The sequence below is a fragment of the Megascapheus bottae genome, chromosome X (assembly GCF_031878675.1).
Source record: "Megascapheus bottae isolate mThoBot1 chromosome X, mThoBot2.hap1, whole genome shotgun sequence".
NCBI lineage: Eukaryota > Metazoa > Chordata > Mammalia > Rodentia > Geomyidae > Megascapheus > Megascapheus bottae.
The window spans coordinates 49,927,728-49,953,078 of record NC_143547.1 but is presented as its reverse complement, the minus strand read 5'-3'; the positions used below and the strand labels follow the sequence as shown (position 1 = coordinate 49,953,078).

At 43.2% G+C, this 25,351-nt stretch overlaps 1 protein-coding gene across 3 annotated transcripts in view; it reads left to right on the top strand.

The window, feature by feature from the left end:
- Positions 1–6,261: 6,261 nt before the first annotated feature.
- Atrx (ATRX chromatin remodeler) overlaps positions 6,262–25,351 on the top strand; it is a 183,493-nt gene continuing 164,403 nt past the window's right edge. For 2 of the 3 annotated variants that reach the window (XM_090326029.1, XM_090326027.1), the window contains exon 1: positions 6,262–6,640. In XM_090326029.1, coding sequence (XP_090182155.1) covers positions 6,621–6,640 — 20 coding nt within the window. In that variant the 5' untranslated portion in view covers positions 6,262–6,620. Of the gene's footprint in view, positions 6,674–25,351 lie in introns of all 3 variants that reach the window. The other variant, XM_090326028.1, reaches the window with a different exon arrangement.

Genomic DNA, 25,351 nt, shown 5'->3' with positions numbered 1-25,351 from the left:
AAAAATAGCCTGGGCTGGAAAGTCTGAGAGACTCTAAGGAACCACCATAAAGCACAAAGTGGGAGCTGTAACTCAAGTGGTAGAGCACTAGCCTTGAGCAGGGGGTGGTGGGGAAAGGCAGTGACGTTGCCCGACCCAGAATTCAAGCCCTAAGACTGGTACATACCCACAAAAAGCTATTAGGGGAATGGCACTGTGGCTCAACATGGTGGAGCACTAGCCTTGAGCTGAAGAGCTCAGGGACAGCCCAGGCCCAGAGTTCAAGGCCCATGGCTGACAAAAAAAATATTAGGGGGGCTAGGAATGTGGCTTAGTGGTAAACTTCTTGCCTAGTATGCATGAAGCCCTGGGTTTGATCTCTCAGTACCAAATAGTCAAAGATGGAAGTGGCACTGTGGTTCAAGTGGTAATGAACTACATAACTTCAGGGTAGGGACAGGAGGGAAAAAATGATGGAAGAGATAACAGTGATAAAGATACATTGAACTCATACCCTAGATATGAACTGAAACTCCTTTGTACAATCATGTAATGAAAATATGAAAGTGGGGGTTTTTTTGTTTTATCATTTTGGTCTGAAACTTAGGACTCTAACTCTGTACCTGACATTTTTGCTCACTAGCCAGTGCGCTATCAATTGCTAGCCTTGATCAAGAGAAGCTTAAGCTTAGTAACAGTGCTCATGCCCTGAGTTCCATCCCCAGAACTGGCAAATTATATATATATATATATATCTACGAATGTATTGAAAGATCTAAAAGACATATAATGAAAACTACATAACACTGCTGTAAAGAATATGTAAGTTAGCTGGGCTCATGCCTGTAATTATAGCTACTCAGGAAACTGAGATCTGAGGATCACGGTTCAAAGCCAGCCAGAGCACTAAAAATCTGTGAGACTCTTATGTCCAATTAACCACCAGAAAACTGGAAGTGGTGCTTTGGCTCATGTGGTATAGTGCTAGCCTTGAGCTGAAGAGCTCAGGGACAGTGCCCAGGCCCAGATTTCAAGCTCCATGACCAACAAAAAAAAATAAATAAGTTGAGTAGAGGTGTAGCTCTCTGGTAGCCTTGAGCAAAACTAAGGTCAAGGGCTGTGCCCAGGGCCTGAGTTCAAGCCAGAAGACCAGCACACACACACATACAAAAGATTACAAGATGAAAGATAAATCTTGTTTATAGTTTAAATTCCAGTTATGGTAAGGCTATGAATTCTCATAACAATTCTAGTCAAAACCCCAGCAAGCTTTTGCATATGTGTCAAGATTGCAATGCTGATTTTCAATTTTATATGGAAATGTAAGGGGCCAAAAATAGCCAAAGGAAAATGTCAGAATAAGGAGCTCCAAAGGACTGTTCTTGCATACAAACACTGGAAAACTGAGCAAACACTATCAGAATCAGGGAGTTGGTAGATTATGCCTGTAGTTCTACCTTTCAGCAGAAAAGTAGAAAAGATCTTGATACTCTTTATCAATCCGTAGCTGGGCAAAATGGTGTGTGAAATGCTGAGATTGAGAGGATGGCAGTTCCAGGCAACCTGGGGTAGAAAAGTCCATGAGACTTGTTTTCCAAGGTTGTGAAGCTGGGTGCAGTGGCACATGCCTGTGATTCCAGCTAGGAGAGGAATCCTAAAAAGTAGGCAGATTGTTGGCCATGCACATCCAGACAGGCAAGGAAACACTCTTTAAAAATTACTCATGGGTGGGCCGGGAGTTTGGCCTAGTGCTAGAGTGCTTGCCTAGCATGCACGAAGACCCGGGTTCGATTCCTTGGCACCACATACATAGAAAAAAAGTGAAAGTGGTGCTGTGGCTCAGGTGGTAGAGTTTTAGCCTTCAGAAAGCCCAATGACAGTGCTCAGGCCCTGAGTTCAGTCCCCACAACTGGCAAAAAAAGAAAAAGAAAAAAACTACTCATGGAAACCAGGCGCAGTGGCTCACACCTGTAATCCTAGCTACTCAGGAGGCTGAGATCTGAGGATCAAGGTTCAAAGCCAACCCCAGGCACAAAAGGACTTGAGAGTCTTATTTCCAATTAATCTCTAGAAAATGGGAAGTGGGGCTTGGCTCAAGGGTAGGATGGTAGCCTTGTGCTGAAGAGCTCAGGGACAACACCTGGGCTGAGTTCAAGCACCATGACCCCCCCAAAAAAAATACTCCTGGAAATCAGGTCTAGAGGCATGTTTCAGCTTATAAGGTGAAAGACCCTGAGTTCAAATTCCAGTATTTCCCCCCCCCCTAAGAAAAAGTGGGTCCATTAATGGGTTGACTGCTTGCCTAGCATACGTAAAGCTTGGGGTTTGACTCCTTGGTACCACACACACGCAGAAAAGGCCAGAAGTGTTACTGTGGATCAAGTGGTAGAGCACTAGCCTTGAGAAAACCCAAGGACAGTTCTCAGGCCCTAAGTTCAAGCCTCTGGACTAGCAAAAAAAAATATCGATCAGATGCCAACGGCTCATAGCTGTAATTCCTAGCTACTCAGGAGGCTGAGATCTTAGGATTGTGGTTCAAAGCCAACCCAGGGCAGGAAAGCCTGTGAGGCTCTCATCTCTAATTAAGCACCAAAAAGCCAAACGTGGACCTGTGGCTCAAGTGATAGAGCACTTGGCCTTGTGCATAAAAACTCAGGGACAGGGCTTGGCGTGTGACCTAGTGGTAGAGTGCTTGCCTAGCATGTATGAAGACCCAAGTTCAATTCCTCAGTACCACATACACAGAATAAAGCCAGAAGTCGTGCTCAGGCTCGAAGGGTAGAGCTCTGGCCTTGAGAAAAGTCTAAGGACAGTGCTCAGGCCCTGAGCTCAAGCCCAAGACTGGCAAAAAAAAAGATTTATTTCATTTATTATTTTTTCCTCTGCCAGTCCTGGGGCTGAGCTCGGGGCCTGAGCACCACTTACAGCTTTTTCTACCACTAGGGCAAACTCTGGGCCCCAAGAAATATTCTATGTAAGAAAAACTTCAGACCAGCTGGCTTCAAGGGTGACTTCTAGGAAATACTAAATGAAAACTTACTTTTATTCCTCTTCAAATACTTCTAAAAGATAAGAGGGAACACTTTGTATCACATTGTAAGTAGCCAGCAGTTCTTCCATACCACTGTCTGAGCAAGATAATCCAAGAAAAGGAAACTACATTCATATCCCTGAGCACTACTGATGAAAAAAAATTTTACAGGGCACCAGTGGGTCACTTCTGTAACTAGCTACTTAGGAAGCTGGGATCTGAGAATCACAGTTCAAAGCCAACCTAGGTAGACACATCCTTGAGACTCTATCTCCAATTAATCCCAAGGAGCCAGAAGTGGAGTTGTGGATCAAGAGGTAAAGCGCCAGTCTTGAGTGAAAAAACTAAGAGACAGTATCCCAGCTAAGGCCCTGTGGTTAAGCCTCAGTATTGGCACAAAAGAAAGGACAGAGAAATGGAGGGAGAGAGGGGGAGAGAGAGAGAGAAAGAGAGAGAGACAGAGAGACAGAGAGAGAGAGAGAGAGAGAGAGAGAGAGAGAGAGAGAGAGAGAGAGAGAGAGAGAGAGAGAGAGAGAGAGAGAGAGAAAGGATAGAAAAAGAGGGCTGGAAAATTGGCTTAGTGGTAGATTGCTTGCCTAGCATGCATGAAGCCCTGGGTTTGATTCCTTGGTACTATATAAACAGAAATAGCCAGAAGTGGTCTTTTGGCTCAAGTGGTAGAGTGCTAGCCTTGAGAAAAAAGTAGCTCAGGGACAGTGCCCAAGCCCTAAATTTAAGCCACAGGACTGGCCAAAGAAACGATGGGGCAGGGGAGAGAAAGAAAGCAAGGAAGAAAAGGTATCAATGTATGTGAAGTAATGCACCTTCTATCTGGTGAATATAATGTAACCCTTCTATTAATTACTATAAAATATATATGAAAAAAATTAAAAAAAGAAAAAAGTCTAAGCAAAATACAGAATTCATCAGCAAGTTAAAGGAAGTGAGAGCCTGGTGCTGGTGGCTCACACCTTTAATTCTAGGCACTCAGGAGGCTGAACTCTGAGGATCATGGTTTGAAGGCAGCTTAGACAGGAAAAGTTCCGAAGATCCTTGTCAGTCTTGGGGTTTGAACTCTGGGCCTGGCGCTGTCCCTCAGCTCTTCTGTTCAAGGCTAGTGTTCTACCACTTGAGCCATAGCACCGCTTCCTATTTTGGTGGTTAATTGACAATAAGAGTATCACGGATTTTTGATTTTCGTGCCCCAGCTGGCTTTGAATTGTGATCTTCAGATCTCAGCTTCCTGATTAGCTAGGATTACAGGCATGAGCCACTGGACCTGGCTTCAATGATCTATATTTTATTTTTATTTTTATTTTTTTGTGCCAGTCCTGGGCTCGAGCTCAGGGCCTGAGCACTGTCCTTGGACTTTCTCAAGGCTAGAGCTCTACCACTTGAGCCTCAGCACCATTTTGGGCTTTTTTCTATGTATGTGGTGCCAAGGAATCGAACCCGGGTCTTCGTGCATGATAGGCAAGCACTTTAACCACTAGGCCAAACTCCCGGCCCAATGATCTATATTTTAAAAAGTTAAATTGATAGTAAAATAATGGACTATTTACTATTTTTTCCATATTATGACATCTGATTGAGAACTACCATATATTAGTGGTCTTGATGGGTATTTTTCATCTTTTTTTTTTTTTTTGCCAGTCCTGGGCTTGAGCTCAGGGTCTGAGCACTGTCCTTGGACTTTCTCAAGGCTAGAGCTGTACCACTTGAGTCTCAGCACCACTTCCAGCTTTTTTTTCTATATGTGGTACCGAGGAATCGAACCCGGGTCTTCATGCATGGTAGGCAAGCACTTTAACCACTAGGCCAAACTCCCGGCCCTTGATGGGTATTTTTCAAATGAAGTGCAGATACCAAGGAAGGAAAGAATATATCCTGTAAATTATATGTTTAAGTGATATGAAATGTATGGAGTGCCAAAGGGTATTTATAGCAGATAAAGAGGGCTGATTTCTATAGTGGGTAATGGTATATGGGCATTTGAAAAACAATGAAATGTCTGCAAGCTTCTGCTGGTTCAAAAGTTGCCAAAATCTATGAAATTATCAGAATACTATCATTGAAAAAGGTTACAGCCTTGTGATTGTTATGGAAAGCAGCAATCCTGTCATGTACTCTTGACAGGAGCTGTTGTGCATTCCATGAGAAAAAAAATGGAATAAACATGCATGGTATGCATTACAGAAGATATTTGCAAATAAAATTAGAAACTATTCAATTTTGGAGAGCTGATTTGTGATTTGCAGAGATTACCAGTGAACAATCAAATTAGGTTAGGGACCAGCCTGAAGGCATAGATTGCCTATGTAGTGCCACTTGGAAAAAAAAAAAACCAGGAATGTGGATATGGGAAAGTATTTTATGGAGTATGTCGTTAAACCTTTTCTGTAAAGGGGGAAAATATGTAGATTGGGTGGTTGTTCCCTTATCGCATGGAACTGGGAAAATGGCCGACTGATGTGATGCTAGCTGCAAGTGGCAGTTTAGTTTATTTAATGTAGAAAGAATAGTATGCAGATCTTAAGGAGGCTATGTGTCATGTACATGAAGATATACATAAATGTATGTATATATATTTGGAAGCATGTTGGCATGTGAAATATTCCATATCAAGTAGTCCGGAAAGTGCTGTTATACTGGAATAATAAAAATGTATTTATATTCGATGGTACTATAGATTAGTGATTGAGACTGTAGGTTAGGGGTGTAGCTCAGTGGTATAACACGTATTGTAGTAGGTGCCGTGCCAGGTCCTGGGGTCAATTGGAAAAGAAAAAAAAAGGGGGAAGGAAAGAGGGGGAAAAATACCCAAAAATCAAGACAGAGGGCAATACCTGGTGTGATATTTACACTGCTTTGTAATTTTGTGTGTTGGTTTCCTCATCTGAAAAAATATAGGTCTGATTTGACAGGGTGCAAGGGATCGCAAATGCTGACACAGAGAAAAGATGAGTGTAGTGCCGGGCACATAGTAAATTCCCAATAAACGACCCTTGCTTTCTACCGTTTCACCCATTAGATCGAAGGGAAGAGCGATGGATCCAAAGGAGCTTTTTAGGGAATCAAGAGTGCACACGTCATTTAGTCATTTAGCATTTTCAGGTCAACGAGGATCGTTTTGGACCCTCCGAGCAAAGGTGGAGGGGAGGGGGGGGAAATCAAATGACGTCGACCGCCTTAGCAACAGGCCCCCAAAGAAGGTGAATTTCCGTAGCCAATGAGACTCGGCGCTGGGGAGGAGGTAGCCAATGGAGGCCGGAAAAAGGAAGAGGAAGGACGCGCCAATTCTCCTGCCTTAGCCTCGGCCCAACAAAATGGCGGCGGCGGCGGCGTCGCTTTGTTTCCGCGGCTCCTGTGGCGGTGGCAGTGGTGACGGCTTTTGAGCTGGGGGGCGACCATCCAAGCACCAGCTGGCAGGCAACTCGTCCGATTCGCGCGTGCAGTTCGACCGGGCCTCGAACGCCAGGCAGTGCAGAGCGGCGCCCGAGGGTCACAGAAGTCGCCCAGGCGTTTCCAGCTTAAAAAAAAAACAAAAAACAAAAACCCAACCCAAACCAACCAACCAAAAAAAAAACCAAAACCAAAACCAAACCAAAACATGACCGCTGAGCCCACGAGGTAAAAACGCCACTCCCTTGTCATGGACCCTTGGTGAGCAGATCACGCCCGGGGCACCCAAGCGAGTTTGGGGCGGAGGCGGGGGGAGGGAGGGAGTTCTCTTGTAAATGGACTTTTTTTTTTGTCTTGTTGGGGGTGACGCCCGAGTGGTGCTTAGCGGTGAGCGGCATCATTTTCTCTTTTCCACGAGAAGGTTACTGTCCGGGCTGAGTGGGGTGGGGTGGTGGTAGGGACGGTGTTGGTACCTGGGATGGGATGGGGAGGTGGTGGTGGTGGTGGGGGGGACGGCGCAGCATGTGCTTTGGGGGTGCGCGGGGTGAGGTGAGGGGGGGTGGGGGTGGGGGTGGAAAGGACGCCTCTTCCACCTCTTGGAAAGCGGTCTACAGCTTTCGGTTGGCCTCGTGTTGTTTATTTCGTAGGTGCTTGGTGGGATTGGATTGAGACCCCGAAGTCGGGGGCGGTCTTTGGCATCTTGATCGTTCTTCTTAATCTTTGGGCCTAAAGAAACTGCGTGGGGGAAAGAAGCGCGCGGGAGTGAAGGGGGGGCAGGGTGGGAAGGGGGGAGGGGTGGCAGGAGGATGCGAGAGCCTGGGACGACTTAGTGGCGTTTACACTGCTGGAGACGGGAAGTACCGGGTTGTGCGGGATTTATTTTTCCTCCCCTCCTCTCCCCCACCGGTCGTCGGCCCTCCTTGCAGCCTCTGGAGATTGGAGGAGGGGAGGGGCACTTTAGGATACATCTTTCCCAGGTATTTCGATTCCTTCTAGACTTCGAAACCTTAGCAGTATCCTTAGATTTATTCCTGCAGTGGACCGCGGGGTGGGGGGGTGGTGGTGGTGGTGCAAGGTTTTTGCTTCCTCAAAACCTGAGTAATACTACTTTCTTTGTGAAGTCCGGCTTTCAGTGGGACTTCAAAAGATTTGATTATTTTTTGTTTTTGTTTTTTGGGTACCTCTTCCTACCTAGTGGACAAATTTCCTATCGAAGTAATCAGACTCTATTTTTACTTGTTCCAGAAGGGCACGGGGAGCGGATTAACGGGGGCTCGTGGGAAGGAAGATTTATAGCAAGGGTATGTTGGCTGGCAGGCTGTCTGTTATCAATCAAGGAGGTTTATAAGGTTCACGCGGGTTTTCACGCGTGTTTGTGATTTGCTGCTTGACAGTTGGACCGTGAATGGGAAATGTATACCACTTTCACGCAGGTAGCTGGCTTGCTTTTCAAATAGTTGATCTGACTTTTCATTCCACGGAGCGAATTAATGAATTTTACTCCCGCGTGTTACATCCTTACTACCTAGTAGCGAAACCAAATGACCGGGGAGCAAGGACCACGATTTTGTCTCCACACTTGACAAATATGTGCTTTGGACTTACTATTACAGTGGGATATTATGTCTGTAGTACACTTTCAGAATGGAGAATTGGAGAGTGAGCCAATAACGTGTTTTGCTGCATGAACAAGCAATACATAGATGGTTTCCATACGTGTATGTGTGTGTGTGTGGGGGGGGGGGGGTGAATCGACTTTAATTCTGCCACTCTAGAGCTTGAGTTGTGTAAACATGGTTGCTTCCTTTCTCAATTCCTGCTAATTGCCTCAAGGATAACAAGTCTTTATTCATAGGCTATTTGGGACGGAAGACGTGTCCAGCACAACTTCTTGGCTGGTTGTTATCGGGCCTCCATGTTCCTAAGAACACATAGTGTAGCTTCTAGTTAAATGTGCTTCAGAAACCCTACGTTTAAAGCCAAGCATTGCAGTAGCACAGCTAAATGCTTATACTTCTATTCAGCATTCCGGATTGGGAGTTGAGGACCACCCAAGCTACGTCGTGAAAAGGTGTCTGGAGAACAAAAAAACCCGAAAAACAAAACCTTAGTTGGGAGCCCTGCAGGGTGGTGTGCCTGCAGCCTTCGTGCTGGGCAAGACTGCAGCCACTTTGAGCTCGCAAGTTCCAGATCAGCCTTAGCCAACCGAATGAAACCTAGTCTCCGATGAACAAACGAAACCAAAAACAAAACCAAGGTGCTACCGATTTTCTCCTAGTTTCTTTTCTCTTACTTCTCCTCCCCTTCCCTCTCCCTCTCGCTTCCCTTCCCTTCCTTTCCCTCGCCATCTCCCCTCCTTCCCTTCCTTTCCACTCCATTCCATTTCTTCCTTCCCTCCCTTCTTTCCTTCTGAAGGTTGACGTTTCCTTGTGAAAGGAGACCGAATCTTTCTGTGTTGCTCAAGCTAGCTTTCAACTCCTGGGCTTTATCTTCCCACCTCAGCCTACCTAGTAGCTGGAATAGGCAAGTCCCATTGCTACCCCCAAAACCATCAGGCCCACCTCCTACCCCATTTTCTTTGTGTGGACAAATTATGTATGGAATTTTGGATTACACTCCTGGGGGTGTGTCTGTGTGCTCTTGCTGGGCAATCTTGAGAAACCCTAGTATTGCAGAAAAGAAGGAATTTTCAAGTAGGATAGGTCCTTTTTTCCAGGGTCAGTTTTCCTTACTGCTCTTGAATTTTTTAGATCTGATGATGAGGTTAATAATCATAATTAAGGCTGAGTGCATGTCCTTGTGTTTCTGTACAATGTTGATTATTCCTCACAGTATCCTTCTGAGGGAGTACTGGATTTTCCCATTTTATTTGTAAAGCAGTAACTGAAACAGATTTTTTTTGCCAGTCCTGGAGCTTGAACTCGGCATGGGCTCTGTCCCTGAGCCTCTCTGTTATGCTCAAGGCTAGTGCTCTACCACTTGAGCCACAATGCCACTTCTGGGTTTTTCTTGTATGTGGTATTGAGGCAACGAACCCAGGGTTTCATGCATGCTAGGCAAGCACTATACCATTCATTAAGCCACCTTCCCAGCCTTTCTTTTCCTTTTTAATTAAGTGATTATACAAAGAGGTTACAATTCCATAAGTCAGATTATAAATACAGTACATCTTGATTGACGTCACTTCTTCCATCCTTCTCTCTACCATCTTTTCCTATCCCCCTTAAGTTAGGAAGTGTATGTTTTACATAATGCCCTTTGAATATGACTGCACTTGCTCTCCCTTCCTCTCTCCAGGAGCCCGCTTTTTTTCTCTCTCCCCCAGATGAGCTTCTACTTCCTGGTATTCATCTTGGTAAACAGTACATTACTTGTTCAGATGAGTTACAGCTTTGGCCTCATCTTCTAGGTGTACTAGCTTTAGTCAGTTTGTGTATATATGCATAGACTGTTTATATGTTATCAAGAATGTTTGTGTTTTAGATCTCTGCTGCCAATTTCTGAGGTTGTGTCTTGTGAACTTTTCTGCTTATGCTGACGCTGAACTGTCATCCTCCTAGATTAGACAGCATAAGCCACTGCTGCCTAACCATAATGAATGCTCTGTTTTTAATATCCAGAAGTACTCTGTATGAAATAATGAAACACTTAAATCCAGGAATATCTTAAGCCGTGTGGAAAATCCCTTGTAAAGAGTTACATATATAAATGTACGGAATTCATTAAGAAGTGTAACATTCAATGATTCAGGTGGTGGGGGCCTTCGGAACTGTCACGATCTAAAGTATTATCCCCGAAGCTGTAGTCAGTTAATATAATCTGACAGCTACATTGGCTCCTTCAGTACTCTAGATTCATTCTCTTTTTCCTTCTTCCTCTCCATTGCTACCAGTCTTTGAGAAGATCTACTTAGCCCAACCTGTCCTGGAATAGAATAGGCCTTGCCTCCTAAGTGCTGGGATTACTGGTGTGAACCGTCATGCCTGGCTTGATTGTCTTTCACTGTGAAGCAAAAATATAATATGAGCAAGTCTATGCATTATTATTACTTTGATATTGGATAGTAGTTTTTATTTTACGTGGTACAAGTATATACATACATACACACACACACATATATATATCTTCTATGGTGTATGTGTGTGTGTGTGTGTGTGTGTGTGTGTGTGTGTGTGTGTGTGTGTATGTTAGGATTCTTTGGTAGAAAAATTGCCAAAAGGCGATAAGAAGGAAAATAAACGATTGACCTAGCTAAATCATAAACTAAATACGTATTCAGGTTCTTTCTTTTCTTTTTTCCTTTTTTTTTTGCCAGTCCCAGGCTGGAGCTCAAGACCTGGGCACTGTCCTTGGACTTTTTTAAGACTAGAGCCCTACCACTTGAGCCACAACACCACTTTCAGTTTTTTCTATGTACGTGGTACCAAGGAATTGAACTCTAATTTTTACCCATGCTAGGCAAGCACTCTACTACTAGGCCAAACTCCCGGCCCCAATAACCTTACTTTTGAAAAATGTTATCTGTAAAATATTTCACATTTTTTCTATGTGTATATAAATAGTGTTAGGTCACACTTGTGGAATGGGAGAAAGTACAAACTTTCTAAGTTTTTTTTTTTAGCAAATATTCATAAGTATTATGGGCTGCGGTGAAAACCATTTTGGTTTTCATAATTTTAGTTTTCATAGTTTCACATAATTTCGGTTAGACTAGCTCTTGTTTTTTGCACCACTTTCGATGTAGGTGGTACTGAGGAATCAAACTCAGGTCTTCGTGCATGCTAGACAAGCACTTTACCATTAGGCCAAACTTCCGGCCCTAGACTACCTCTTATTACTGCCAACCTTTGGTATAGTTAGCCATGAACTATCAATTGTGTCATATATATATATATATATATATATATTATACAATATACATCATTATGTGTTATTATGTATATATTATGTAATATATATAGTGTTACATAATATTATATGTAAGATAATACATATATATATATATATAAATATAGTTTTGTTTTTGTGCCAGTACTAGGGATTGAACTCAGGGACTGTGTGATATCCTTTAGCTTTTTTGACTCAAGGCTGGTGCTCTGCCACTTGAGCCACATCTCTACTTCTTATTCTTTTGGTAGTTAATTGGAAATAAGAATCTCACAGACTTTATTGCCCAGGTTGGCTTTGAACTGTGAGACTCAGATCTCAGCTTTGTATGTACCTAGGATTACAGGCATGAGTTTGTGATATTTCTGTATTCTACAAGTGGCCTGTAGTATTTGCTTATTCATGTACCTATCCAGGTGTGCTTGACATAGCTGACATTCAGTATGTTTAATCTCCATTTCTTATTTGTAATAGGAACTTCAACAGATATTGAAGGAAGTAAGATGCTTACCTCAGCAGATTTTTGGTCTTGCTATGAAAAGTTGTCATATTCAGGCCTCATTTTGCTGAGTGTTGGAATTGCAGGGTGTTCCCCACCATGCCCAGTGTGAACAGCAGTGCTTAAATGACAGTAAACTAGCTAGGTGCCAGTGGCTTAGGCCTGTAATTCTAGCTGCTCTGGAAGCTGAGATCAGAGGATCAGAATCTGAAGGCCGGAAGTCTGTGAGACTCTTATCTCCAATTAGTCACCAAAATGCTGGAGGTGGACTTGTAACTCAAGTGGTAGAGCACTAGCCTTGGGGACAAAAGCTGTGGAACAATGCCCAGGATGAGTTCAAGCCCCAGCACCAAAACCAAAACAAAACAATAAACTAAATCTTTTCTTTTTTGGGGGGGTTGTTTATTTTTGTCGATCACAGAACTAGAATTCAGGGTCTGGGCACTGTCCCTCACCTCTTTTGCTCGAGGCTAGTAATATTCTACCACATTGAGCCACAGTACCATTTCCAGTTTTCTGGTGATTAATGGGAGATGAGAGTCTCACAGACTTTCCTACTTGGTCTGGCTTTGAAGCACGATCCTCAGATCTCAGCATCCTGAGTAGCTAGGATTACAAGTGTGAGAAACCAGTGCCGACCTTTTTATTGTATTACTATTTTTAACAATGTAAAGACATCCTGAACCTCAGTAATTTGAGAAGTGCTGGTATGTGTGAACCCCAAATAGTGAGCCAAAGCTAGATTTTTAGGTGTAACTGCTCCCTCACTGCTTGTTTCACTTTGAAAAATCCATTTATCTTTGCTTTGCCATTTATACAATGAATTTTTATGAGCTATTCCATTCAGTTAATTTATAAACAATGGATTGCTGGGCTATGGCTCAAACCTGTAATCCTAGCTACTCAGGAGGCTATGATCTGAGGATCTTGGTTCATAGCCAGCCAGGGCACAAAAGTTCATGAAACTTTTTTTTTTGCCAGTCCTGGGCTTGAGCTCAGGGCCTGAGCACTGTCCTTGGACTTTCTCAAGACTAGAGCTCTACCACTTGAGCCTCAGCACCATTTCCGGCTTTTTTCTATGTATGTGGTACTGAGGAATCGACCCTGGGTCATGCATGCTAGGCAAGCACTCTACCACTAGGCCAAACTCCCAGCCCAAGTTCATGAAACTTTTATCTCCAGTTAACCACCAGAAAACCGGAAGTGGAACTGTGGCTCAAGTGGTAGGGTCCTTGAGCTGAAGAGTTCGGGGACAGCACCCAGGCCCAGAATTCAAGCCCCAAGACTGACAAAAAAAACACAAAACAAAAAACCCCAACAAACAATTGATTGTGGGGGCCCTGCTCAAATGGTAGAGTGTCTGACTAGCAAGCATGAGTCTTGACTTTAAACTCTAGTACTGTGCCCCCCCCCCAAAATTCCTGTAATCAAAACTCTGCTTGTATAAAATGTTAATTTTTTTCTGCTGATCCTGGGGCTTGAACTCAGGGCCTGATCACTGTACCTGGGCTTTCTCTAGGCTAGCACTCTACCATCTAGGCTAGCACTCTACCATTTGAGCCACAGCACCACTTGTGCCATTTTCTGTATATATGTTACCAAGGAACTGAACCCAGGCAAGCACTCTACCACTAGGCAAAACTCCTGGCCCAAATGTTAATTGTTTCTATTTTATCACCTTTTGGCCAGGTCAGGAGAAAGATAGCAATGAGGCAAAGTTTATTTAGTGTGTGTCCATCCATTCTGTCCCTCCCCCCACTATAATGTAATACACACACACACACACACACACAATCACACAATTTGGTTGTTAATCTGTGTAGAGTGTGGTGTATGAATGTGCAAACATTTACTGGAAAGTAAACCATTTTATTGCAAACTGTTCACTTTGAAAAGATTGCTCTGGTATGTTTATGTCCTTTCCTATTTGTGGGTGATACATGTGAAAGGCCTCCATTAGTTCTAATCTATTTATCCATTGCCCTTTTTGCCTTTGAGGATAGGTTCTTTGAATTTTGCCCTTTAGCCACTACTTTCAGATCCTGTCTCTGGATCTTTGTTTTGGCTTAATTTAGCTATTCTGGAATCCTGTTCTCTTGTTCACTTTTCTACACCGTGTATATGAAATCATTGGCTTGGCATCAGTTTCTCTACCAGTACCTTGCACTCTGATTCTGGGCAAGTGCATGGAGTTCATCCAATCCTGGGTAGCTAAGTGAAGGGGCGTGGTAGGCCTTGGGCATGGGTGTAAAAGGGCAGTAAAAATTCATACCTTAAAGTATTCCTTAATTTATTATTATTATTTTTGTTGGTCATGGGGCTTGAACTCTAGGCCTGGGTGCTGCCCCTGAACTCTGATGCTCAAGGCTAACACTCTACCACTTGAGCCACAGTGCCACTTTTGGTTTTCTCATTGTTAATTGGAGACTTTGGTGCCTGGGTTAGCTTTGAACCTTGATCCTCAGATCTCAGCATCCTGAGTAGCTAGGATTACAGACATGAGCCACCAGCACTGGCTTTCTTTATTTTTTAAAAATTGTTATTATAAAGGTGGTATATAGAGAGCTTACAGTTAAGTCAGGTAAAGAGTACATTTCTTTTTTTTTGTTTTTGTTTTTGGTTTTTTTTTGCCAGTCCTGGGCTTGAGCTCAGGGCATGAACCCTGTCCTTGGACTTTCTCAAGGCTAGAGCTCTACCACTTGAGCCTCAGCACCACTTCCAGCTTTTTTCCTATGTATGTGGTGCCGAGGAATTGAACCCGGGTCTTTGTGCATGCTAGGCAGGCACTCTACCACTAGGCCAAACCCCCGGCCCCAAGAGTACATTTCCTTTTGGACCACGGAACTCCTTTTCTCGAACTCTCCCTTAAGTTATCTTGATATTGGAAGAGAGATTGGGAAGTCAACAAGTGCTTAGTCTTTGCTTTTGCTAGCAATCAGATAAAAAGGAAACCCTAGCTTTACGGACATCTTGGAAAGGAAATGGTACTCATTGCATCTGAAATGAATAGCATTTACGGGATGGCTGTGTGAGAGAGGGCAGTCTAGGTAGAAAGATTACATTGACTTATTATACCTGTAGTTTTTTTTGGGGGTGCTAGTCCGGGGGCTTGAACTCAGGATGTTTGTCCATGAGGTTTTTGGCTCAAGGCTAGCACTCTACCATGTGAGGCCTCGGTCCACTTCCAGCTTTCTGCTTGTTAATTGGAGATGAGTCTCAAGGAATTTCCTGCTCAGACGAGCTTTGAACTGCAATCCTCAGATCTCAGCACCCAGCTACACTTGTAATCTTACCTACTTTGCAGGCTGAGATCCAAGGATCATGGACTTTACTACCTGGGCTGGCTTTGAACATCCATCCTCAGATTTCAGCCTTTTGAGTAGCTAGAGTTGCAGGTGTAAGTCACTGATGCCTGACTTTTTGTTACCTTTTATTTTGATTATTTGAGGTAGTGAGTTACGTTGGGTAACATATGATTTATAAAATCCACAACAAGGCTCAGTGCTTGCTGGTTCATGCTTGTAATTCTAACTAGTCAGGAGGCTGAGATCTGAGGATCATAGTTTGAAGCCAGCCCAGGCAGGAAAGTCAGTGAGATTTTTTACCTCCAATTAATCTCCAAAAGGCCAGAAAGTGGAGCTGTGCTTTCAGTGATAGAGCACAAGCCGTTAGCACAAAAGTTCATAGCCAGGCCGGGAGTTTGGCCTAGTGGTAGAGTGCTTACCTAGCATGTACAAAGACCGAGGTTTGATTCCTCAGTACTACATACATAGAAAAAAAGCCAGAAATGGTGCTGAGGCTCTAGTGATAGAGCTCTAGCCTTAAGAAAGTCCAAGGCCAGGGCTCAGGCCCTGAGCTCAAGCCTAGGACTGGGAGGAAAAAAACAAAATATATTCCAGGATTGGAGTTTTGCCTGGTGGTAGACTGCTTGCCTAGCATGCATGAAGACCCATAACAATGTCTAAAATAGGGCTAGTAGTATATCTCAGTACAGAGTGTTTGACTTGCAAAAGTTCTTGGATTTAATCTTCAGAACAGAGAATAAAATAAAAAGAAATCCTTTGTGGAGTGGCTGCAGAACTCATTGTTAAAGAGCATCTGCCTATTAAATGAGAGGCCAGGGTTCAAACCATAGTACTGTCAAATGTAAGAATACTAGATTTGTTTCTTTGCTTAATGAATTTATACTAGTCAATTTTTTTTTCCTGCTGATCCAGGGGCTTGAACTCAGGGCCTGGGACTATTGCTGTACCTCTTGTGTCCTAGCTCCATTTTCAGCTTTTTTTCCCTTTTGTTTTCTGTCAGGGTTGGGGCTGGAACTCAATGGCCTTGAGCTGTTTTTTCTCAAAGCTAGTACTCTACCTCTTGAGCCACAGCACCACTTTCAGCTTTTTCTGTTTATGTGATACTTAGCAATCAAACCCAAGGCTTCATGAATGCTTGGCAAACACTCTACTGGACACCAGTGTCAGCTTAGTTTATTTTTTTAGTATTTCAAATTTAGTTCTGTTACATTTCTCAGAAAATTTGGATTTGTTTTAACAAGATTGATAGATTGGGGAAGAATTTGATCCTAAAGCAAAATTTACATTTGCTTACACAGGATTGTGTTTGCTGGGTTAGAGGTCAGAAGCTATGATCCAGCAATTAGTCACCTTTTGTCCTTTTTGTAAAGAAAATTGTATATGGGGCTAGTGATAGAGTGCTTACCTAGCATGCATGAAGGTCTGGGTTTGATTCCTCAGTACCACATACATAGAAAAAAGCTGGAAGGGGTGCTGTGGCTCAAGTGGTAGAGCTTTAGCTTTGGGAAAGCCCCAAGGCTAGCAATTGGAGCCTCAATGTGGGCTTTGGGTAGTCATAAGGACTATGCTTAGGCTGAGTTCAAGGTCCAGGACTGGCAAAAAAAAGTTACATAGGAATAACTCTATGCCTGTATGCATACCTTGGGCTGCTTTGTAGTTCAGGTGGGGCATTTATTTTCAGTGGATATCTACTGGTGGACTAAGCCTGAAGTAGTCACAACTTGTTTGCTGATTCCTGCATAGGTAAATTCAGAAAAGCACCAGAGCTGAATGGCGCTACATCAAAATGCATGCATAAACACGGAGACCATTTAAATTTCTGCCAGCTATATTATAAGGTCAACACTGGTTGGAACTTCACCTCTGGGGGTAGAAGCCATACCCATCTACCTCTTGCTGTTAGAATTTTCCAGGATTTCACATTAATTTCTACTACTTGACCATAATTCTGAACTGTAGCCCCTCCCAGTGCCCCTTCACAAATAAACTTGTGCCTTTTGGAATCACAGTAATGTATAAACTGTAAAACTATTTTTCTTAGGGTGTCATCTCACACACACACACAGACACACACACACACAGACACACACACACACAGACACACACACACACAGACACACACACAGACACACACACAGACACACACACACACACACACACACACACACACACACACACGTTGATACTAGGGCTTCAACTAGGTCCTAGGTTCTGTCCCTTAGCTTTTCTGCTCAAGGCTGGGACTCTACCACTTGTAGCTTTTTTTCTGGTTAATTAGAGATAAGTGTCTTAAGGACTTTCCTGCCTTTTCTGCCTGATTCTCAGATGTCAACCTCCTGAGTACCTACGATTACAGATGTGAGCCACCAATGCCTAGCTCTTTCCCTCCCTCCCTCCCTCCCTCCTTCCCTCCCTCCCTCCCTCCCTTCGTTCCTTCCTTCCTTCCTTCCTTCCTTGTCATATGTCTTGAACTCAGGAACTAAGCACTGTCCTTGGGCTTTCTCAAGGCTAGAGCTCTACCACTTGAGCCTCAGCACCACTTCCAGCTTTTTTCTAAGTATGTGGAATCAAACCCGGTCTTTGTACATGCTAGGCAAGCACTCTACCACTAGGCGAGACTCCCAGCCCTGAGGATTGTGTTTTTGACCTCATTTTTCCTGTAACTTCTGTACAGTGTTGGTTGCACAATGTAGATTTTTTTATTGTTACTGTAAAGGTGATGTATGGAGGGGTTACAGTTATATAAGTTAGGTAATGAGTATATATCTTTTTGAGCAATGTTACTCCTTTCTTTGCTCTCCCCCAGTGTTTCCGTCTTGTCCCCACCTACAATTGTATAGTTCATTTTCTTTAAAAAATTTATTGTAAAGTGAGGTTACAGTTATGTAAGTCAGGTAACCAGTGCATTTCTTTTTGAATAGTGTCACACTGCCTCTCTTTTTCTTCCAGTTTTTTTCCCTCCCGACCCTCTTTCCTCCAAAGTTGTACAGTTCATTTTCAACATAGAATCTAGTGAGTACCTCTGCTGCATGTTTTTTTTGTGGGTCATGGGGCTTGAACTCTGGGCCTGGGTGCTGTCCCTGAGCTTTTCAGCTCAAGGTTACCGCTCTACCCCTGATCCACAGCCCCATTTCCCGTTTTCTAGTGATTAATTGGAGATTAGAGTCTCAGGGTCTTTAGTGCCAGGCTGGCATTGAACCTTGATCTTCAGATCTCAACCTCTTGAGTAGCTAGGATTACAGGCCAGAGGCACCATGCCTGGCTGATTTATTTTTTGCCAGTTTTTGTGCTTGAACTCGGGGCCTGAGGACTGTCCCTGAGCTTCTTTTGCTCAAGGCTAGTACTCTATCCCCCTTGAGCCATAGCACCACTTCCAGTTTATTGTGTGTATGTGGTACTGAGGAATTGAACCCAGGGCTTCATGCATGCTAGGTGAGCACTTACCACTAGGCTTTACTCCTGGCCCCTGAATTTTTTTTAAGGGATACATATGTTAATTTATTGAGGAACTGGCTCTCATTGTCATTCTCCAAAAAGTACAAATTAAATCACCAGGCAATTTGCGGGTGCTGTGAAGTTTAAGTGAGTTAATGGGCATAAGGAAGTTAGATTAGGATCTGCGATGTAATAATAACTCAGATATTAGTTGTAACTGATGACTGTTATGTGCCATAAACAATACAGAATGCATTAACGCCATGGTGTTTGCATTGTACTTTTAGTAATCTGTATAGATGGGAGTTTGGCCTAGTGGTAGAGTGCTTGCCTAGCATGCATGAAGACCCGGGTTCGATTCCTCAGTACCACATACATAGAAAAAGCTGGAAGTGGTGCTGTGGCTCAAGTGGTAGAGCTCTAGCCTTGAGAAAGCCCAAGGACAGTTCGCAGGCCCTGAGTTCAAGCCCCAGGAATGGCAAAAATAAAAGAAATCTATATAAACATTTTGGCTAGTAATTCAGCCCTCTGAATTATTTTGGTATTATAAAGAATAGTTCAGTGTCCATTTGCAGATCAAATACATTTACCTGAAGCAACTTTAGTTAGCATCTGACTAAATAGTGCAATAGTCTATTATTATTATTACTATTATTATTATTATTATTATTATTATTATTATTATTGTCGGTGGTAGGGCTTTAAATCTGGGCTGTCACTGAGCTCTTTAGCTCAAGGCTAGCGCTTTACCACTTTGAGCCACAGCACCACTTACAGTTTTCTGGTGGTTCATTGGAGATGATTCTCATGGACTTTTCTGCCGGGCTGGCTTTGAACTGCAGTCCTCAGATCTCAGCCTCCTGAGTAGCTAGGATTACAGGAGTGAGCCACCAATACCCAGGTACTAAATTATTTTATTTGCTTTTTTGGTTTTACTAATTGAACCCTTGGCACCAAATGATTTCTTTTGTGTGCTAGTAATGGAGCTTGAACTCACAACTTCATGCTTTCACTTGGCTTTTTCCACTTATGGCTAATGCTCTTCCATTTGAGCCTAAGCTCTAGTTAATGCTTTTTGCTGGTTAGTTGGACATAAAGAATTGCATAGATTCCTGCCCAGGCTGAGTTAGAACCATGGTTCTGAGATCTGAGCTCCCTGAGTAACCAGGATTATAGGTGTGAGCCACCAGTGTCTGGCTGATTCCGCCCTCGCTCCCCTCTCCCTCCCTCCCTCCACCCTTTCTTCCTCTCCCCTTCCTCCTCCCTCTTTCCCCCCTTTTTGCCAGTCCTGGGACTTGAACTCAGGGCCTGGGCATTGCCCTTGAACACCTTTTGCTCTGGGGTAGTGCTCTGTTATTTGAGTCACAGTACCACTGCTGGCTTTTTCTGAGTATGTGGTACTAAGGAATCGAACCCAGGGCTTTGTGCATGCTAGCCAAGCACTCCACCATTATGCTATGCTCCTGGCCTTGCTTATTTTATTTTACATGTATCTTCTCATTCAGCTCTTTTTAAAAGTAGGTCTCCTGAGTCAGGCAGTAGTAACTTAGCTATTCACGAGGCTGACATCTGAGGATCAAAGCTCCAAGCCAGCCCAGGCAGAAAGTCTGTGAGAGTCTTATCTCCAGTTAACCACCAAAAAAGCCAGAAGTGGAGCTGGGGCTCAAGTGTCAAGTGGTAGAGGTATTAGCCTTGAGCAAAAAAGCTCAGGGAAGAAAATACATTTTAAAAATAAAAGTAAAGGGCCGGGAGTTTGGCCTAGTGGTAGAGTGCTTTGCCTAGCAGGCACGAAGACCCAGATTTGATTCCTTGGCACCACGTATATAGAAAAAAGCCAGAAGTGGTGCTGAGGCTCAAGTGGTAGAGCTCTAGCCTTGAGAAAATCCAAGAACAGTGCTCAGGCGCTGAGTTCAAGCCCAGGACTGGCAACAAAACAAAACAAAAATAAAAGTAAAAAGCTCAGGGACACCATATAGGCTCTAAGATCAATTCCCAGGCCTGGAATATATATGTACACACAAAGAAATGAGTTGCATGAACTTTTCTACCTGAGTTGGCCTTGAACTATGATCTCAGCCTCCCAAGGATTACACATGTTAGCCACCAGTGCCTGGCTACTCAAGTTTTTTTTTCCCGCCCTGTGGCTTGAACTCAGGGCCTTGTGTGCTGCCCGTGGGCCTCTTTGTGTTCCAGGCTTGTGTGTTCTTCTACTTGAGCCACAGTAACACTTCTGACTTTTTTTTGAATAATTGGTGTATTTTTTTTGCCAGTCCTGGGCCTTGAACTCAGGGTCTGGGTACTGTCCTTGGGCTTTCTCAAGGCTAGAACTCTACCACTTGAGCCACAGCGCCCTTTCTGGCTTTTTTTTCTATCTATGTGGTACCAAGGAATCGAACCCAGGTCTTGGTGCATGCTAGGCAAGCACTCTACTACTAAGCTAAGCTCGCAGCCCTTGAGTAATTTGGAGAGTCTCAAGAGAAATTTTCTGCCCAGGCTGGCTTTTAACCACAATCCTCCAGGATCTCAGAATCCTGAGTTCCTAGAATCACAGGCATGAGCTACTAGCACCTGGCTAAGATTGTGTTCAAGGGTAATTTGAGGTGGCTTCAGATCTGCTTCAAGCAGACAGATAAAAAACAGTCTTAAAACTTATTATGATGATTCAAGCCTGTAATCCCAGTGCTGAGGGGGTTGAGGTAGGAGGACTGAGTGTTTCAGGCCATCCTGGGCTATATAATACCAAACTATCTCGAAAACCCAAATAAATTCTTCCAGGAAAAAAAATGAAGATGTGAAAAACAAAAAGTATAATTTCAGCCTTATAGAAAATTTGTTAACATAGTACAGAGATTTTGATATGCCCTTTATCCAATATGAAGACATAGTAATATTTTCCCACATTTACATTAGCATTCTCTTACTATCTTACTGAGTCTACACATTTACATTAGCATTCTCCCTTTAATATTATCTTACTGAGTCACGTCAGACAGGATGTCCCTTTATTTCTAAATACTATATCCTTGATGCTACATTGATAGGTATATTTTCCCAAAGTAGGAATGCTCTGTTATGTAATCTTACTGCAAGTTAGCAAATTAGCTAAATATATTAAATATAATTAGTTTAGAAATCAGAATTGATACTCCCCCCAGAGGCTTGAATTCAGGGCCTCAGGCTCTCACTTGGCTTTTTCTGTTGTGGATTTTTTTGGTGGTTAATTGGAGATAAGAATTTAACTTTAGGGGCCCAAGTGGTAGTGTTTGCCTAGCATGCAGGCTGCCCTGGGTTTGATTCCTTGGTACCATATACACAGAAAAAGCTGGAAATGGTGCTTTGGCTCTAGTGGTAGAGCAATAGCCTTGAGAAAGCTCAAGAACAGTGCCCAGGCCCTGAGTTGAAGCCCCAGGACTGGCCCCCCCAAAAAGGTCTAACTTTATTGCCTAAGGTAGCTTTGAACAGAGATCATGAGACCTCAGCCTTTTGAGTAGGTATAGTTACAGGCATCAGCCATTAAAATTGTACTTAAAAAATTCAGTTCTCTTTTAAAATCCCCCCACACTTAGTTTGAATGTTGGCACTTGAATTCTGGGTCTCATATATGCTAGGCCAGCTCCCATGCCAAGACCCTTTCTTAAAGCTATTCAAAACGGGCTGAGAGTGTGGCCTAGTTGTAGAGTGCTTGCCTAGCATGCACGAAGACCCGGGTTCAATTCCTGGTACCACATACATAGAAAAAAGCTGGAAGTGGTGCTGTGGCTCAAGTGGTAGAACTCTAGCCTTAAGAAAGCCCAAGGACAGTGCTCAGGCCATGCCCTGAGTACAAGCCCCAGGACTGGCAAAAATAAATAATTATATATATATACATATATATATGTATATATATATATAATTCAAAACAAAACAGAAACAAGGAAGTAAAACTGTGGCTTAACTACTAGAGTGTCAGCCTTGAGTGAAGATTGAGTGAAGATGCTAAGGGAGAACATGAGGTCCTGAGTTTGAACCCCAGTATCTGTGCAGGACAGATAATGTTTTGGGTTGGAATAGGGAATGGTATATAGATGAAATGAATTGTTTTACAAATCTAGAATCATTGGGCTGTTCTTGATGACCTTCATTGCAATTTAAATGTTTTTTTTTGGATGAGGGGGGTAGAGGGAGTCAGATTTGTAGAATTAGAGCTGCCTGGCATGTAGGAGGCTGTGCTGGGTAGAAGCAGAGGCCTCTCTGGCCAGCTGGGCATCCAATGAGAGCTGCGCCCAGGTCAATGCCTGTTCTGCCATCTGCCGTTGTTTCTTGCTGCCAGGACCACTGGACCAGATGGCAGCCTCTGCAGTTGGTGTGACTCTGCTGTCAAGCACACCCTGGGTCCTCCCCATCACGGGGGCTTCAGGAAGCATGACATTACTTACTTAGGGTCTCTTGGTACCCAGCTGTTGAAGCTATAGTAGGTGGCCCTTGCTTTGATGAGCTTAAATTGGTTTTGGAGTATTAAGAACCCAGGGGATATTAAGTTCTATGGAGGTACTAAGTGTAGAATTGCAAATAGATTAGTCTGATCAAGAGGTCATCTGAGCACCTGTGGCTACTCAGGAAAGGAAGATTTAAGGACCCCAGTTCGGTTCAAAGCAAGCCCAGGCAAGAAAGGCCAAAAGATTCCTTTCATCTCCAATTAAACACCACCACCACTGACAAAATGGAATTAGAGCTATGGCTCAAGTGGTAGAGCACTCAAGTGGTAGCCTTGAGCAACAAAGCTCAGGAACAGAACCCAGCCCTAGAGTTCAAGCCCTCGTACTTACCAGTGCGTGCATGTATACACACATGCACACACATATACCCCCCCCCAAAAGCTATAATTGATTGTGAATGTGTAGAGTGTAAGGGTAGAAATTATACATTTTAATAGCTGCTTTGCTTCAAAGCCGTCATACAAAAGGGTGTGCCATGAACCATGTAGTTCCAGGAACTATAAAAGTACCGGGATAGCCTAGGGTTTCTGTGGCTTCTTAATATCAGTTTTCAGCTATTTGTGAGCTGGAATAAAGTGACTTTCTTCCCAATTTTTTTTTTGCCAGTCGTGGGGCTTGAACTCAGGGCCTGAGCACTGTTCTTGGATTTTTCTCAAGGCTAGAGCCCTACCACTTGAGCCTCAGCACCACTTCCAGCTTTTTCTATGTATGTGGTACGGAGGAATCGAACCAGGGCCTTTGTGCATGCTAGGTAAGCACTCTACCACTAGGCCAAACTCCTGGCCTGTGTTTTTTTGTTGTTGTTGTTGTTTAAAATAGTAAGATCAAATGCAAATCTGACTTTCATATTTGTTATTTCTTACCACTATTTAAAGCAGTTTTGCATTATGCGAAAAATGAACTGGGGCCTATCTGTCTGTTTCTTCATTATTTCATTTGCCTGGTCTGGGGGCTCGAACTCAGGGACTGGGTGCTTTCCCTAACCTTTTTCACTCTAGGCAAGTACTCTAATACTTGATCCACAAGTTGTTGGAGATTAAGAGTGTCAGGAATTTTGCTGCCTGAGCGGCTTTGAACCTTGATCCTCGGATCTCAGTGTCTTGAATAGTTAGGATTACAGGCATGAGCCACACTAATGCCCAGTCATTATTGCTTATTTTCTTATTTGTTTTTTTTTTGAGAAGGATTCTTTCTTTGAAGTCTGTCTTAGCTTCTAGAAAGGTTACTCATACTGGAAGGACTGAACTCAGGGCCTCAGACTTGCTTGGCTTAATTGGGTAGCCCTTTATCACTTGCATCACACTTACAGTCTAGCTTTTTTAAAGTTTAGAGGTGGAGTCTCTTTTCTGCTTTTATTTTTTTTAACATTTTAGAGTACTAAATGTACATAAAATAGAGCATTTTAACTATTTAGCGTATATAATTTAGTGGCAATAAGTACATTACATTTACAGTGCTATGTACATTTACAGTGCTGTATTACCATCTAACTCCAGAATGATTTCTTACCCAAAGTCCCATGTTGCTTGTCCCTTGGAAAACACCTATTTTGAAACTTAGGAAGTTTGCTGGTTCTGGAAATTTCACACAAATGGATCATGCAGTGTACTAAATTATAAAATTTAAATTTCTCTGTTCCTCCAGGGCTAGGCCTTTGAATTAATTTGTATGTGATGTAGGATGAGGTTAGATGTCTCATTTAGCATGTGAATATTCATTTCTATTATTATTATTACTATTATTATTATTTATTACCGGTCCTGGGGCTTCAACTCAGGGCCATAGCAGCTTTTGCTCAAGGCTAGCACTCTACCACTTGAACTACAGTGCCATTTCCAGCTTTTTCTGAGTTGTTTATTGGAGACAAATGTCTTAGACAGGCCGGCTTGAAACTAATCCTTAGATCTCAGCCTACTGAGTAGCTAGGATTACAGGAATGAGCCACTAGAGCCTATTTTCTCTGTGTCTGTCTCATCTCTCTTTCCTCTCTCATAAGATTTTATTGTTTCCCAGGCTAGTTTTGAACCCTTAGTCTCAGCATTCCTTCCAACCCACTTCCATCTACCATGTACAGTCAAGTTTCGTCCCAAATTTATTCTTGTTTTTCAAGAGTGGCTAGATGATGCAGGGTCCCTTGAAGTTTCTTCTTTTTTCTTTTTGTGTGTCCAAGTACTGAGGCTTGGGTGTTATCCCTTAGCTTTTCTGTTCAAGGCTGATGCTTCCACATTTACTTACAGCTTTCTGGTGCTTAATGAGATAAAAGTCTCACAGATTTTTTTTTGCCAGTTCCTGGGTACTCTCCTTGGGCTTTCTCAAGGCTAGAACTCTACCACTTGAG